This window comes from Asparagus officinalis, chromosome 2, assembly GCF_001876935.1.
Source record: "Asparagus officinalis chromosome 2, Aspof.V1, whole genome shotgun sequence".
NCBI classification, from domain to species: domain Eukaryota; kingdom Viridiplantae; phylum Streptophyta; class Magnoliopsida; order Asparagales; family Asparagaceae; genus Asparagus; species Asparagus officinalis.
Window position 1 is genome coordinate 77,058,389 of NC_033795.1, and position 15,846 is coordinate 77,074,234.

The 15,846-nt window shown below is 40.5% G+C and overlaps 2 protein-coding genes across 6 annotated transcripts; both read right to left on the minus strand.

Annotated features, from left to right (window-relative positions):
- Positions 2,688-8,487, minus strand: LOC109831680. Of its 3 annotated transcripts, none has more exons than XR_002244525.1 (5): positions 8,388-8,487; positions 8,164-8,284; positions 6,555-6,624; positions 6,189-6,380; positions 2,688-4,090 (listed from the first exon to the last, which is right to left on the minus strand). XR_002244525.1 is itself a non-coding variant. In XM_020399061.1 (2 exons), exon 2 carries the CDS (start codon positions 3,649-3,651, stop codon positions 3,052-3,054), a length of 600 nt encoding a protein of 199 aa, XP_020254650.1. In that variant the 5' UTR covers positions 3,652-4,090; positions 4,210-4,650; the 3' UTR covers positions 2,688-3,051. The 3 variants fall into 3 exon arrangements, 1 of the variants encoding a protein (XP_020254650.1); XR_002244524.1 differs by having other exon boundaries at positions 6,555-6,627; XM_020399061.1 differs by lacking the exons at positions 6,189-6,380; positions 6,555-6,624; positions 8,164-8,284; positions 8,388-8,487 and adding an exon at positions 4,210-4,650.
- Positions 8,499-12,832, minus strand: LOC109831678 (putative disease resistance protein RGA3). Of its 3 annotated transcripts, XM_020399059.1 has the most exons (5): positions 9,371-12,832; positions 9,224-9,300; positions 8,966-9,153; positions 8,807-8,864; positions 8,499-8,637 (listed from the first exon to the last, which is right to left on the minus strand). In XM_020399059.1, exons 1-4 carry the CDS (start codon positions 12,786-12,788, stop codon positions 8,822-8,824), a joined length of 3,726 nt encoding a protein of 1,241 aa, XP_020254648.1. In that variant the 5' UTR covers positions 12,789-12,832; the 3' UTR covers positions 8,499-8,637; positions 8,807-8,821. The 3 variants fall into 3 exon arrangements, with proteins under 3 accessions (XP_020254648.1, XP_020254647.1, XP_020254649.1); XM_020399058.1 differs by lacking the exon at positions 9,224-9,300 and having other exon boundaries at positions 8,966-9,172; positions 9,313-12,832; XM_020399060.1 differs by lacking the exons at positions 8,807-8,864; positions 9,224-9,300 and having other exon boundaries at positions 8,918-9,172; positions 9,313-12,832.

The following is a 15,846-nucleotide window of genomic DNA, read 5'->3' on the forward strand; positions in this document are numbered from 1 at the left end:
GGTCGACCGCGCCAACCCTGTAGGATTTTTGGTCTCGGGTTTTTGATACGGTCGACCGCGATTGGTGTGCAGTCGACTGCGATACCTGCGCGGTCGACCGCCATGGTCGACCGCGACGCAATCTGACAGTTTCCTCAACTATTTTGGATTCCGTTTTTTTAGGATTCTATATATATATACCTAAACGTTTTAGGGTTTGTAGAACATGAAAAAGAGAGCTTTTGACAGCAGAAAAAGAGAGAATCTCAGAGAGATAAAACCCTAGTTTGAGAGCTTGTATTTTTTCTTCAATCAATAAAGGAATTGTGTGGTGTGGCTCCCGAGGACGTTGGCACGTTGCCGAACCTCGTTAAATCTGTGTGTTCGTCTCCTTTATTATTCTTGCAAGTTTTGATCTTTATTTGTGGTGAATTTTCCTACTTTCAACACAAGGTCCGGAAGGGCAAGGGTTCGATTTGATTGTTTCGAATCCCCAACAAGACTATCACAAAAACTACGCATGTCACAAACATGTGAGGGGCGATGTAGTACAATATTGGATTGGTTTTCAGATTTATTTATATATTTAACGGTTAATTTTAGAAAATCCAGCTGAAATTAGGGGTATTGCACATAATCCTCTGAATTTTTTGTCTCAAAAAAAAAAAAAAAAAAAAAAAAGAAAAACACCACCCTAGCACAATGAAATTTGGGGTGTTCCACAAAACCCCATATCTTTAAGCTTTTCTCACAAAACCCAAATATATCGAGCTAATAAGTAAAATGTTCTTGAGAGAGAAGAATCCCAAATTTAGTCATTTGTATTTACAAGCAATGTACCCGGCACCTGCCAATTGAGGTTTTTCTTCTCTCTTGGAAATTTTTGGCATTTGCAAATTGTACATAGGGGCTCCAATGAGAAAGTTTACAGGTAAGGCTTTTGTGAGACACCTTACATGTAAAAACCCCAAAGTTCAAGGTTTTTCTTTGAGATTATTATTTAACCATTAAAATAAAACCACATATATGGTTCACTAGAATGTCATCTTATTTTTCGTTATATTTCTACAGAATGTCTTATCACTATGGGCTTTGATGTGTATTATCTATACATATGAATATATTTCATGTGGCTATGCTCTTGTATCCTACATTTGATTGAGTTTTAGGACTAGAATGTCGACTTTGTGTTGTATCTGCGTGAGTTAATGACTGTGTACGTCCACTGTTCTTGGTCTAAACTTTCAAGCACCCAATAATATCAATCAGGGCACTACGAATGTTTAATGAAAATTGATTCTCCATGCTTAGATTCACAGAAAAACCTCGTGCAACATATTTAAGAAATGTTATACCAATTCTGAGATGGTTGGTTCGGATGCATTTAGTCCCACTTGATAGATGTTTCATACGCCTATCTTGCAATTGGGGGATCTGATCATTCATCATCCGCAAAAAAAGTAAAATCTCTATTTACAAAATCCTATAGTGGTGAATTGATTCCCAAAAAAAAATTCTGCAAAGTGTTGCCCAGGTTTCCATTAAAATAACTATTGCTCATATTCCAGGTAAACATATTGTTCTTAAGTACAATAAAAATGATACTTTCTATGTCATGGAGTGAGGAGGTGATGGCTCACCACTATTATCCACCTCCAGTATGATCAACAAAGCTATTTACACTTAGATGCAGAAATATTTTCATTTACTAGTTTGCCTATTTTCAAGGAGACGGACATAAATAATAATTGACCCAAAGGACACAAAAGCCTACCTTGCATCTTTCTGCAATAAATTTTGGTGCTCAAATGATGAAAGTAATGCATTTCTTAAGAAGTAGCATTTAAAACTTCTGGGAAAAAAAATGCTATTAAGTAATAAATAAATAAATAAAAACTTCTGGCAAAGCTCACTTTCTTTTATGGAAACAAAAACAAGGGATCAGATCCCTGTTCATTTATATAATAAAGAATGAATACGTACATAAGGATACGAGACAGAATCCTAGATGTTCTTAAAAAGAATTGAAGTCCTTCTTTAACATAATAGCATAGGACGTTCATTTATATAATAAAGCAGAATTTTTTTTTCTATCTTAAAAAATAACTTCGTAATGCACACCATGAGGTATAAAATGTTTTAATTTAAGATTAAGATTGTGGTTCTAATTACGGAGATAAGATTAAGATTGTGGTTCTAATTAAGGAGAAGTTCAAAATGAAACGTTTATCATTATTAGCATTTCAAATTATTGTGACAAGTGACATCGTGAATAGTTCAGCCGGCTTGCTCAGTATAGAACTATTGCCATATCATCGTGTAAAATGACTGATGAGTATGAAGCGATTAAAGTCTGCAAAATTGACATTCTTCCAAGTGCTAAGAAGGGTAAACTATGGATATTCAGTTACTCAAGAAGGTTAAACTATGGATATTCAGTTACTCAACCTGACAGTAATCATTTTGTTCTTTTAGATATATGTTTGTTGATTATCTCTCCCAGCACAAGCATAGTTTCTAAACCCAAATCTTAGTCTTACGTGATACTTCAAATAGATTCAGCATCAAAATAACTGTTATTATGAGAATGACAAAAAAAAAAAAATCAAACATGAATAATGATTAAACGATAAATTATCTTGCAAATTAAACATACAAATGAGCACCTAAAAAAACATGCATACAAGGACTAAGAAGCAGAACATGCATAAAGTAAAAGTAAAAGATACTGGACTACATCCCATTCAAATAAGAATGAATAATTCTTTTAACAAAGAAATGAAATAACACAAGATGCATCCTTTGTAGAGAGCTTACATTATAAGATTATACTAGTTATCGATGAGGTCTACAAAGGTCACTTGAAGTTAATTGGGGTGAGGTCTTCTTTGTACACAAGCAATTCATGAAAATCCGCTAAAAAATTTGGATATCTTACCACTATCAGTTTTGAAAATCCTCTGACAAAAGTCGGATGTCTCACCACCAGTAAGCAAGCAGTCATGTAGCTGAGGGCAGCCTTAATCCATCAGCGTATGGTAAAGATCAGCCCGCCCCAGATTTTGAACGTCATCAGACCAAGGGAAAAAAAGATGATGATGCATCAATTTCGGCATCCTGTGGTGAAGAATCATCAAGGAAAAGAGACTCATATACAGCACTGAACAGCGAAGACTGGCTGTTTGCTTCAGTAGCGCCCTCATTGTAATGAGCCAAGATGCCTTGCTGTTGATCTGGTTCCTCAACTTGCTTCCTCATCTCGAGCCTTTCCTCTGTTTCTGTTTGTTCTTCATAAGGCGAGAATGATGTCTCATCACGATCACCCACCCAAGGCGATGCATTAAACTCCGTAGTCCATTGTGGAAAGTCATCAAGGCAGATAAGGTCCTCCAGTGAAGCAAATTCATCCTTGAATACTGAAGGTTGGTCGGCTGCCTTAGTATTGTCTGCTCGACAATATCTCTTCACACTGTAATTGGCCATGTTGGCTTGTTGTTGTGTTTGTTTCTCAACTTGCCTCCTCTTCTCGAGCCTCTCATATGTTGTTGTTTCTTCTTGGCGTTGAATTGGTTTCTCAACAGCAACACTAGGTGCTTCATGATGCAATGATGATGAGGATAATGATGATGATGATGATGCATTCTTGGGGGATGTCTCAGCATAACCAGCCATCAAGCCCTTTTGTCCACCTGATTCCACAATCCTCCTCCTCTTTGCCAATCTTCCCTCTTTTTCTTCTTCACCATCAGAAACATCAGAGAGAGCAATGACAGCGCCGAGGCCATCTGTATCTCCCGATCTTCACCATGCTTCCTCTTAAATATTTTACAAAGCACCAAGCTATCAATGTTTGTCGTTTTGTTGAGGCGGAATTCATGCATAATCCAGTTGGTATGGATCTTCTGGTTCCCGACGCCGATCTTCTTAAAAGTGAATTGCAGTCTGTACCCAATAACTTGAGATCCATGCTTGACATCTTTGTCTTTGCTACCGCAGTGCCATAAACCACAGCCAGCATTGCGGTTAAACTTCCGAGAGCGCGCACTGATTGGGTGTCTGCGAGTGAAGAAAAGCATGTACTTCTCCTCACTTTCGGACTGAAACAGACCACCTGGAAACCATTCATCAAACATGTTAGAAATCAAAACCAACAACATATTAGCGGGCGGATTGCTTAAATGTGACAGCTAAATTAAAAGAAAGTAAAAGATCAGAATTACCAGTTCAGACCTTGATTTATAGAATGCGAGGGATAGATGGACGGCTAGGATCATCCTCCCTCTGAAAATCCCGCCAAATCGAAGTGTTAATGATGATTACTCGTGGAATAATTACGACACTCTCTTCTACACTCTCGGAAACAAGTGGTGCATCAGTCTGAAGCAAGCCGAGTGTAATACCCCAACCCTTGAGAGGGTGATGTGATTAGTATTGATAGATTTGATTGGAATACTCATATCACCAAGATGCATCTTCTTTTCGGGAACCCAACTCTTAGAAACTCCAAAGTTAAGCGTGCTTGGCCCTGGAGAAATTCTAGATGGGTGACCCCTGGGAAGTTTCCTAGGGAGTGCTGTGAGTGAGGACAAAACGTGCTGAAAAGACATGTGGTGGTTTGTGAGGCCAGTCCATCAGATCTAATAGCGTACCGACTCCGGGATTCCGGGGCGGGGCGTTACAAATGGTATCAGAGGCAAAGCCAATCGGAATTGTGAGAGCTAAGTGCTATGCGGCGCAAAGTGCTACGTCGAGAGGCGGGAGCCACCTCTTGAGGCGTAGGAGCCACCTCTAGAATCTCACATGGATGGTACGGTCTTGAATGATATGATTTGGCGCAACGAGGACGTTGGCGAGTTTAAGTGGGGGAGTTTTTAATACCCCAACCCTTGAGAGGGTGATGTGATTAGTATTGATAGATTTGATTGGAATACTCATATCACCAAGATGCATCTTCTTTTCGGGAACCCAACTCTTAGAAACTCCAAAGTTAAGCGGCGTGCTTGCCTGGAGAAATTCTAGGATGGGTGACCCCCTGGGAATTTCCTAGGGAGTGCGTGAGTGAGGACAAAACGTGCTGAAAAGACATGTGGTGGTTTGTGAGGCCAGTCCATCAGATTAATAGCGTACCGACTCCGGGATTCCGGGGCGGGCGTCACACGCGAGGCTGCTAAGCAAGTTGAGATAGTATTGGTTATCGAGCCACCTTGAAAGTCTTGAGGTCTAGAGGGACCGAGGCATTGTATCTCCCATTTGTGGGGCATATTGACTGCAAAGATCTTCATAATGTATAACATCTGTATTCAAGGGACAATTGAGGTCCTTCGTATGCTGGCTAAAAAACATCTTGGTCTTCCAATGGTATTACTCCCTGCAGTTAATTACCATTGGTATTCACGTGTGAATATAATCCTACAAATAGAAAGATTAAATAGAAAGTTTGAAGTCAATATCCAAACATTATAACAACGATTCATGTTCTCTTGTAGCAGTTAATATCTAGTTTGATATAGCTCAGTACTGATGAATGTAAACATTCTGATACAGACCTAAATGTCCTTCTAAATAAAGGACCTGCCCTATGAAGCACGGACACGCATAACATGAAGCCGTGTCGTGTCGTGTCCGTGTCGGACACACGTGTCGAAACACACGTATCCTATGTATTTTTTAGGATTTGCCTTGTGTCGGCGTGTCGGATGGCCGGTGCGGATGGCCGTGTCGGATCCGTGTCCATGCTACATAGGACCTGGCCTGCCTACTCAATGAATCATAGGTAGGCTCATACAGAACATAAGCAAAAAACCATCTCTATATGTTCAAACTAAAACTAAACTTCTTCTACAAGTCAAAAACTATCAACTTCTAAATTGTGGACCAAGTTTTTTTTTCCATTCAGTCATAGCATAAGCAGTATCCACAGGAACTAAATATGAAAGTTCGTTTGTTATTTTACATGGCTACATAGGCTGAAAGTTTTAACACTCCTAAAGATGTATACTGACTCCTTTTTACCATATCAACCTGCAAAGAAAAAAAAAAGGAAAACCATTGGCATGCAGCATACTGACAGTTTATGATTTATATGAACCCAGTCATTACTGTAGAATAGGAATTTACAAATATTAATACAAGATACCCATCTCGAATTATTTGCTGTTTTTTATGTATCTCTATATAGGAGAATATGTAACTTGGTGCTCAAAACTTACCAAAACAGCTGCATCTCTAGCAATAATTGCCAAAATATCACACAAGATACAGTCAAATGGCAAGCTTCCTCCAACAAATACTTGATTCTATCAATCCCCCTCAAAACCACGAATAGAATTCAAGTTTGGAACTGCTGTCTTGTCACTGACTATTGCAAATGTGTCATCAAGGCATAAAGATGCATCACATCCCTACACAAACTTCTCACAACATTAGTATTAAACTTAACAATAACAAGAACTCAAATTTAAAAATATTAATTAGCCAAAGAATTAGACAGAACAAAACAATCATGGAAATGGAGTCTCAAGAGAGCTGGCTGAAAATAATGGGTCACAATAAACTGCTCTACCTTGACATTTTACCTGATGATTTCTTCAGCAAGAGGGCACAGTTTACTGTAGTAGTATGGAAAGAGCTCTGCATCATAGGCTCCTACTAAATGAAACAATACAACCTGTAATTGAGAACTTTGCTTTGAGCAGTAGCTTCATGAGCTCCATTAGTGACAAAGCCAAAATTTGAAAGACACTTAGTGAGGAGCAGTATCTATATATATGAGATATAAAATGATCTGTCATAATATTCATCTTAAGTATTGTTGTTAGTTGACATTCTTAAAGTCATTTTTTTTCATAATTACCAAGGAAAAATTGGTCATAGGAGCCGCACCTAAACTTGACTTATTCAGTGCATAAATTACTTTGTTCAAAGTACTAACAGAAAAGTGCGAGCTGAAGAACCAATTATACTTGGTTGTTAAAGATTGTAATCTTCCAAATAGGAATTAACCTATATCAACCACTTTAATAAATATGTTACTTGCATATGTAACCTTCAAAACCTTAAAGAACCAGTGTCAATATTTATACCCTGAATCACAATCCTCCCCTCTACCCTTCAGTTATAATTAATATGAAACTAGAAAAAAAAAATCCAGTAAGAACTTGCATTAACGCAACAAGCATCAAACGTAAAGGACTTTATTGTGATTTACAGTCAAGATGAGTAGACGACGAATTGAAAATCAATCATTCTTGGGTCGTATAACGCCATTAATAGCCTTGCATTAACGCAAAAAGCATCAAACGAAGAGGCAATCAAGTAGTGACCTAAAGGGGAAATTCAACCTATATATGTAGTAGACTCAGGAAGCGAACCTTTACATTCAAATTCTGACACAAAGAAGAAATTAAAAGATTCAGACTTGAAATTTTAGATGAATAAATATATAAATACCTCAATAATTCATTTAGCTTCTTAAACGGGGAGGCAAATAAAGAAGTTTGCACATAAAGATTCAAACTTCTACTCTCATATCTTCTCTCTGATTGGCATATGAAGAAGTTTGAAGGTAGAACTGCATATCACCAAAACAAAAAGGCAATTAACCGAAAAATTCGCCCTTCATCTTAGGAACTCTATTATGCAAAATAAGGAGTAGATTTATCATAAATTTCACCTTTTGTTTGTGATATGAGAAGCCAAACTTCATGCATGGTAAAGGAAAAGAAATAGCTGCACCGGCTAAGAAGCTCGCAGAAAACAGACGCAAAATCAAATTACAGCCTGACTCAAAGAAAACCGGCCCTTAAAGAACAGCGTCAATATGAAACTAGGAAAAATTCCCTCTACCCTTCAGTTATAATATGAAACAGAAAAAAAAAATCCAGTAAGAACCTTGCATTAACGCAACAAGCATCAAACGTAAAGGACTTTATTGTGATTTACAGTCAAGATGAGTAGACGACGAATTGAAAATCAATGCATTCTTGGGTCGTATAACGCCATTAATAGCCTTGCATTAACGCAAAAAGCATCAAACGAAGAGGCAATCAAGTAGTGACCTAAAGGGGAAATTCAACCTATATATGTAGTAGACTCAGGAAGCGAACCTTTACATTCAAATTCTGACACAAAGAAGAAATTAAAAGATTCAGACTTGAAATTTTAGATGAATAAATATATAAATACCTCAATATTCATTTAGCTTCTTAAACGGGGAGGCAAATAAAGAAGTTTGCACATAAAGATTCAAACTTCTACTCTCATATCTTCTCTCTGAATTGGCATATGAAGAAGTTTGAAGGTAGAACTGCATATCACCAAAACAAAAAGGCAATTAACCGAAGAAATTCGCCCTTCATCTTAGGAACTCTATTATGCAAAATAAGGAGTAGATTTATCATAAATTTCACCTTTTGTTTGTGATATGAGAAGCCAAACTTCATGCATGGTAAAGGAAAAGGAAATAGCTGCACCGGCTAAAGAAGCTCGCAGAAAACAGACGCAAAATCAAATTACCTTCTTCTGAGAAGTCTATGTAAGAAATGAAGAGCAGCATGAAAATCTTGTAAACAGGCTCGTCGAGCGGCTTCTACGTTATGTTAGCTGTGAGTTGCAGGGTTATAGCCCGAATTGAATACTTGTGGCTCAACACGTACAAAACTGAAGTTTGATAAATAAAGAACTCATGAATTAAGAGCCAGACATACATAAGATTAGAGCTAGACATATTATTGAGCGACAATAGCTACAAAAATAACATAAAACACTAGCAAGTATTGATAACATGAGGAACATTTAAAAAAAAAAAAACTAAAAGGATAAATTTTACCCAGGAGGCTCAACATCAAGTCTTGTCCCCTATTTCAAGCGTAGCGGCAGATGCTTTGCTAGGAGCACAAAAGCAAACAAACAAAAGAAAAAGTCAAAAAAGTATACACACCTCCCAAAATAGGACAAAACAGTCACTATCAGGCTCAAATGCAATTACTACTGATTTGACTCTGAGACAACAATCTCAGGGATGTGTTTAATGTTGGGCCAATCGGCACCTTCGTCCTCCGCGCACCGCTCCACCAGCGTCTCGTTGCAGCCATCGATCCTAAGCCATTCCAGAGACGAAGGCATCCGCGGCAGCGATTGGAGCTGATAAGCTCCATGGATTTTTAAACCCTCCAGGGAAGAGAGGGCTTGGAGGCTACGAGGCAGCGACTTTGCAGTACTGTACTTTTCCAGGTGGATGCTCCAGGGAAGAGAGGGCTTGGAGGCTACGAGGCAGCGACTTTGCAGTACTGTACTTTTCCAGGTGGATGGATCGGAGCGAAGTTCTGTTGCGCCCTACGAGGCAGCGACTTTGCAGTACTGTACTTTTCCAGGTGGATGGATCGGAGCGAAGTTCTGTTGCGCCACAACCACGGGTCGATGTCCCCCTCGCTCTCCAGATTCCCACAGTCCCATATATATAGATTTTTGACAGACGTGAGTTTTCTCAATGGTTCAACGTGGAGCAGCAAGGGGTCATCAATCCATAGATCGCCGACGCTTAATGTGAACTCCTCCTCCTCCTCCTCCTTCCCCTTAATTGACGCTGCTGCTGCTGCTGCTTGCATGAGCTTGGGACACTTCTCAATCCGTAGCCCTTCAAGGTGGGAAAGAGCCTTTAGACCCTCAACTGACATCAGCCCTCCCAAGTCTTCCAATCGCAGCACTTGTAGTGACGTTAATCTTCTGCACGCCTCTTCAGAGGGAAAGGATGTTATGTGGTTCAGACCTGACAGTCTAAGTCGAGAAAGAGAAGTAAGGGCGACCGCGTCGGTAGCCATCTTCAGCTTTGGGCAATATTCAATCGTTAGGCTTTCGATGGAGTGCAGATGCTGAAAGCCTTCCCCTGCGTGCAGATCCGCAAGAGCTTCGCAACGGCTAATCTCCAACGTGTTGAGGCTGGTGAGGCGATACCGCAACAAGCCAGCCACTGATGTTAAATTTTTACATTCTTCAATCTCCATGTGAGCGAGGGAAGGAGAGGAGGATGAGGACGAGGATGGGGTAGCCGGGCAGAGTGTTGGAGAATCAGACGATCCCACTTCCCGTAACACCAAGTACTGTAGACTTAGGGGCAGAGGAGGCAGTGCCTTCAGTTTGGGACACCCCCGGATTTCGAGATGTTCGAGGAGAGGCCAGCAAGGTGCCGTCTCCGCTCCAAATCCGGACCACTCTTCCAATTGTTGACAACCCCAGATTTGTAAAATCTTCAGTTGCTGAAACCCACCTTCAAAGCCAATTTGCACGAGTCCTGTTAGTGAATCCAATCTCAATTCATTGAGATAGGGAAGCTTCCCGAGAGAAGGAAGGTGCTTCCATGCCGTGTTCTGGTAAAGAACAACGCGCTCTAGATTTTTTAACAAACCTTTTTCCATCCAATATGGAGACCTTGCACCTCGGTACCGTGTAATTCGGAGTTCCTTGAGGCTATCAGGCGGATGGAGGCAATCGAGCACCTTTTCATACTCCTCTGCTGCATCACTATCATCATCCCATTCCAAACGTAACACTTGGAGTCTCTTTTTATCACGTAACTGAACCAGACTAACCTCCTCGCCATCTCGTTGGTTCTGAAGGCCACTAATCTGAAGTTCCTGAAGCTCTCTCAGGTCCTTTAGTTCGCTAAGTTTATAAGCACCGGCACTGAAATATAACCTTTGAAGCGAAGTAAGAGTCCCAATCCCATCGACGTTTTCATAGGGAAGATAACATGGCAGCAGGTGTCTCAAGTTAATAAGGTTATTCAAGACCAAAACTGGAGAAGTTTCAATATTGCCACAATCAAGTACCCGCAGGTGGTAAAGCTTGCAGATTGAACTAGGCAACCGAGTAGAACGATGACGAACTGACAAATATCTGAGATGCCTCAAGTTACCTATTTCACACGGCAACACTTCCATTTCTTTAATAGTGATGCGCAACACTCGAATGCTTTCTAGTGATTCAAACATTTGTCGGAAAGCCGCGGCATGCTCATTATTGTATCCATTGAATTTTAGAATCAGGGTGTGCAAGTTCTTCCATTTGTCCATATCTTTGAGAAGATCAAGATCACCGGTTTCAAAGTACAAATGACGTACCGTGTTTGGGATCTGGTTGATTGATGTATCTCCAACAAACGTAAAGCATTCACCATGAGATACTTTGCTTGACAGATCATGCAAAAGATCATGCATGATGTACACTTCTTCATATCTTAGAGTTGAGGGATTTACGTCAAGCATACCATATTGTTCAAGGAATGACAGTTTGGCTAACTCATCAACGTAGCGGCTTCCAATATCCTCTGGTGTCTGTGCTGGATTCTGAGGAGATTGTTGGATGAAGCCGAGCGCCATCCACATTAAAACTAGATCATCTTTGAAAAACCGGTGATCTTGAGGAAAGGTGCTGAGAAATGCAAAACAAGGTCTTAGGTGGTTCGGTAAATAATAGTAGCTCAACATCAGAGCCGGCATCACACCATCTCTCTGTGGTCCGTGATCTGATATATGACGAGATTGCAGAATATCCATCCAATGACTGTCATCCAAGTTAGAACGCAATAACGCTCCAATCGTCTTGGCAGCCAGCGGCAAGCCTCCAAGCCTTCCAGCTATTTGCTCGCCAATTGATTGCAGCTTCCCATGATTATGGGGATTTGTTCCAGCAAATGCGTATCGGTTGAAAAGTGATAAGAAGTCACTTTTATCCAAGGGATTTAATTTCATTGGCTCATTTGCCATCCCTCCCAAAGCTAGTGTAGCCATTTCGGCGACCTTCTTCGATCTGGTAGTTAAAATGATTTTACTTCCTTCAAGTCCACACCTCATCGGAGCAAACAACGTCTGCCAACTAGAGAGATCGTCGTCGTTCCAAACGTCATCCAAGACGAGGAGAAATTTCTTAGATGACACCAAGGCCTCGAGAGCTTCCTGTAGTGGGCCAAGTCCTCCGACGTCCGGTCTCCTTTGTGCAGCGTATTCTAGGATGTCTCCCGTAATCTTTTTAACATCAAAGCCGGTGGAGACACACACCCAGATTTTGATGCCAAAGGAACTCTGTACGGTGTCATCCCTGTAGACGACTTGTGCAAGGGTTGTCTTTCCAACTCCTCCGAGGCCCACAATGGAGAAAAGAGAGATGCCCTCGTGATCCTCATTAGCGATGGGCGCCCTCGTCAACCACTGTAACACTTCCTTCCTATCCCCATCCCTTCCCAGCACATCTCTCTCCCTTACAATAGGTCCAGTTTCACGAAGTTGTTCTTGCTGCTGTTGTTGCTGCTGCTGTTGTTGGTTACGCTCTGTTACTAAACGGTTAAAAACTTCAACGCCTGCCGCCACTTCACTTAGCCTCTTGACAGCCCCCCTTAGCTTCTCGAGGGTGGGGTCGGATTTAAAGGCTCTTTTACTAAACTTGGAAACTCTTCGTTTAGAATCGGAAATAAAACCGCTCACCTTGCTGCCACGAGGTCCGCTTCCTGCAGCATCCGCCTCCGCTCGCTTCTGTATGTCAGTATAATCGAGATCGTCGAGGACGTCACTGGCCATGTAGACAGCACCCTTAAGTTGCCATAGCCATTCGTCGAGGTCATCTCCGGTTATTTCTCCTTGCCCGCTCTCCGCTGCGTTTACGACAGCTCGGATACGAGGAAGAGCATCCTTGAGCCTTTGAAGCTCGTCGTTCATTCGTCTTCGCCGAGCAAAAAACTGGTCTGCTGCGTAGTCAAACCCAACCTCCACCAGCTTCTCAATGATTTTGCTTGCAATCACATCTCCGACAACCACCATATTTGATTTTTTTTTTCCACTCCCTCTTCGTTTTTCTTTCTTGCAGGTTCTGTTGAGATGGTGATTATCGACTTGTTGAGACCAAGATAAAGGGTTACAGCCAAGCATCCACTTCTTTTATCAAAGTCAAGCGTCAATTGTTTTTTTTATTAAGACCATGCATCGTTCTTTTTCTTCCAATGATAAAGTTAAACCAAGGATGTGATGCCAGGTCCGTTTCTTTTTGTTAGAGCCAACCAGGTCCATTTCTCTTTGTCCATTTCTTTTTATTAAAACCAAGGACTGAGTGGCATTCATGATGAAAATAAAGGATAGCTATTAGCTTCGCTTTCGAGGTCAAATCACCTCTTGATTTGGCTTGTGAGATGGACGATAAATACTGCCTCTCTAGTCAGCTTCACAAGTTGTCAGAACAGCCGAGCGAATGAGGGTGGTCGATTCGATTGATGGTCGAATGAGAGCAAATTCTATTCTTTTTTTCTTTCTTTTTTTTTGTATTGTTCTTATCAAATCTTTACATCAGCCTCATCAAATCTTTAGTAGTTTAAACATAATCCCCCAAATCATTGAGTTTGCTATTAGTTCTGTAATACCCACTAACTAATCTCCAATTTACCACTAACCATATATACCTAAATGGTATGAACTCAATGGTACATCCTGCTAAATTATACTAAATATGAATCAATATAATTGAGAAACCATGTGTATTATTATGTGTAAAATGTTATGCTTGTTGAAACATGATACTGATATTAGATGTGTGTACGATACAGAAGCTTAATTAAATAATTTTCTTGCTATGATCTTGATAACGTTTTAGTTACATTAAAAAATGAGGCTGTGACTTATATAACAATTAATAAGTATCACTCTCTTGTTATAATCCATGTACACATGAGAAATTTTCCTATGCCAGGTGCATGAATGCAGTTTCCCGCATGAATTTTAAATCATTATAAATCTACCTAACATTTGAATATGGCTTACATCATTCCAACTATGAATTCTAAAAGTTTTAAAGAGTCAGCTTTAGGCATAAAAGTTTGAGAAATGATAGAGGCACACTCTCCACCACACCTCCAACCACACCTCCCCTTCTGCTACAGTGCACCGGGGTCCACTTGAGATTTAAATTCCAACCACACCTCCCCTCCTGCTACAGTGCACCTGGGTCCACTTGAGATTTAAAATTTAAATCTCAAGTGGACCCCGGTGCACTGTAGCAGGAGGGGAGGTGTGGTTGGAGGTATGGTGAAGAGTGTGCCTCTAGTGCCTCTCTAAAAGTTTAGATCGTTATGTAATACCTACTCCCTTTCCGCCTAACTCTTTCCTTTTCTCCCCAACTCTCCCGAAATCTCCCTCAAGCTCATCGTGTCAACTCATGTTTGTAGTCTAAATTGTCCGCGAGTCCTTATCAATCACATGGTCGGTAAAATAACAGTTGTGCCCCAAATTAGGGCACAACCGCTTCCCTCTCTTTCTCTCGTGATCTCCCTCTCTCTCTCTCTCTCCCGAGCTCTTACTCCCGATCTCCCCCTCTCTCTTTCCCGAGCTCTTTCTCTGGATCTCCCTCTCTCCCAAACCTTATCTCACTCTCTCCCAAGCCGATCAACGTCCCAAACCCGATCTCCATCCTATTCCAAACCTGACCCAACAATCCCGATCTCTCTCTCTCCCAAACCCAACTCCTCTTCCTCCGTCAAATCTGACGCCGACGCCGTCTATTCTCTCCGAGGCCGACGAGATCCGAAATTTCATCAAGTTATAAATTTTATATTTTTTCATAAATTTCTCTAATTTCCTATAGTTAATATTGTATATCTAGAAGAATTATGTAATTATGATTGAATGTATGGAAAAAAAATATAATTTTTATATGATAAATTTTAATTCTTTAGTTAAAATGGCGAATGGAATACCGATTATTTGCTTATTTAATAGAAAACTGAATGTTGGAATGAATAATATGCCTATATACGATGGAGGCTCTAGGAAAATGTTCATGTTGTCTAGAAATTGTAATTTTGATAGAATGATGGCGCAAATATACAGAGTTACTGGAATTAATCATGTCGAAAATGTCATTAAGGTCTTCTGTAATTGTCTAATAAATGATCAAAGAAGAATTGTTGTAGAGATCACCAATGATGAAGAATTGAATGACATGATACAACTTGCGGAGAAACAAATTTCAATCGAGTTGTTCATTGAAAATATTCAAATGTCTGGGGTTACTGAAGTTTCATATGCTCGCGGAGAATTCTCCCGCATGCTTGAAAATCAAATCTCGTTATCTCAAAGTGCCTTGCGCTTAAAAAATGACTCGGGTGCAATGTCAAATGACGTGTTCCACGACTCACCGGGTCATGTTTCAGTTGATTTACCGGTTGGTTCTATAATAGAAGAGGATGAGGATGAGGATATAGATGCTGAAGAGGAGGAACATCTTGATAGTATGCAGTGTGCAATTGGAGAGACCAATGATGACGTAAGTTGGATGGATGAATATTGCGTAAATAATGACTATGTAGAGTCTGAAGAGCCGTTGCCAGAAGAGTTTCAAAATGATGAGTGCATAAATGCCTCACCAGCTGAGTTCGTTGAGCCTGGTCCTAAATTTGATCGACCCGAGGACTTTACTTAAAAAAAAGAACTTTTCGAGAATAAGGAAACCTTAGTTTTCGCTATACGTGAATGGGCAATCAAAAACCGGGTCTATAGGCGTCAAAAATTACCTATAGCTTCCCAAACACAGTTCAAGACAACGAGAAGACGATGAACGTTATTATCCGAGTCAAGGGAGTTTATCCAACACCAGTAAACGTACAAAGTGGATCAGTAAAATGTGTAAGTCATCGAAACGATAAACCGTACGCAAAACAAGCGAACTTGAGGGGTCACGAATCGCCGAAGTATCAAAAAGATGAACGAAACACACCCGGAGGCTTGCGTAAGCGCGAGCTACCAAATGGTGACTCGCATGAGTGCGAGCCACCAAATGGTGGCTCGCACAGTCCCGAGCCACCACGACTCTTTTTGACTCCCAAGACTCCCA

Bases quoted from the DNA above. Each gene is read 5' to 3' on its own strand.
- LOC109831680 (XM_020399061.1), bottom strand. From the start codon at position 3,651: ATGGCTGGTTATGCTGAGACATCCCCCAAGAATGCATCATCATCATCA.
- LOC109831678 (XM_020399059.1), bottom strand. From the start codon at position 12,788: ATGGTGGTTGTCGGAGATGTGATTGCAAGCAAAATCATTGAGAAGCTG. The intron at 9,301-9,370 runs CTTCGCTCCGAT...GGCGCAACAGAA, and splicing joins GTGGTTGTGGCGCAACAGAA to CTTCGCTCCGATCCATCCAC. The intron at 8,865-8,965 runs GTAATTGCATTT...TTGTGCTCCTAG, and splicing joins GTCTCAGAGTCAAATCAGTA to CAAAGCATCTGCCGCTACGC.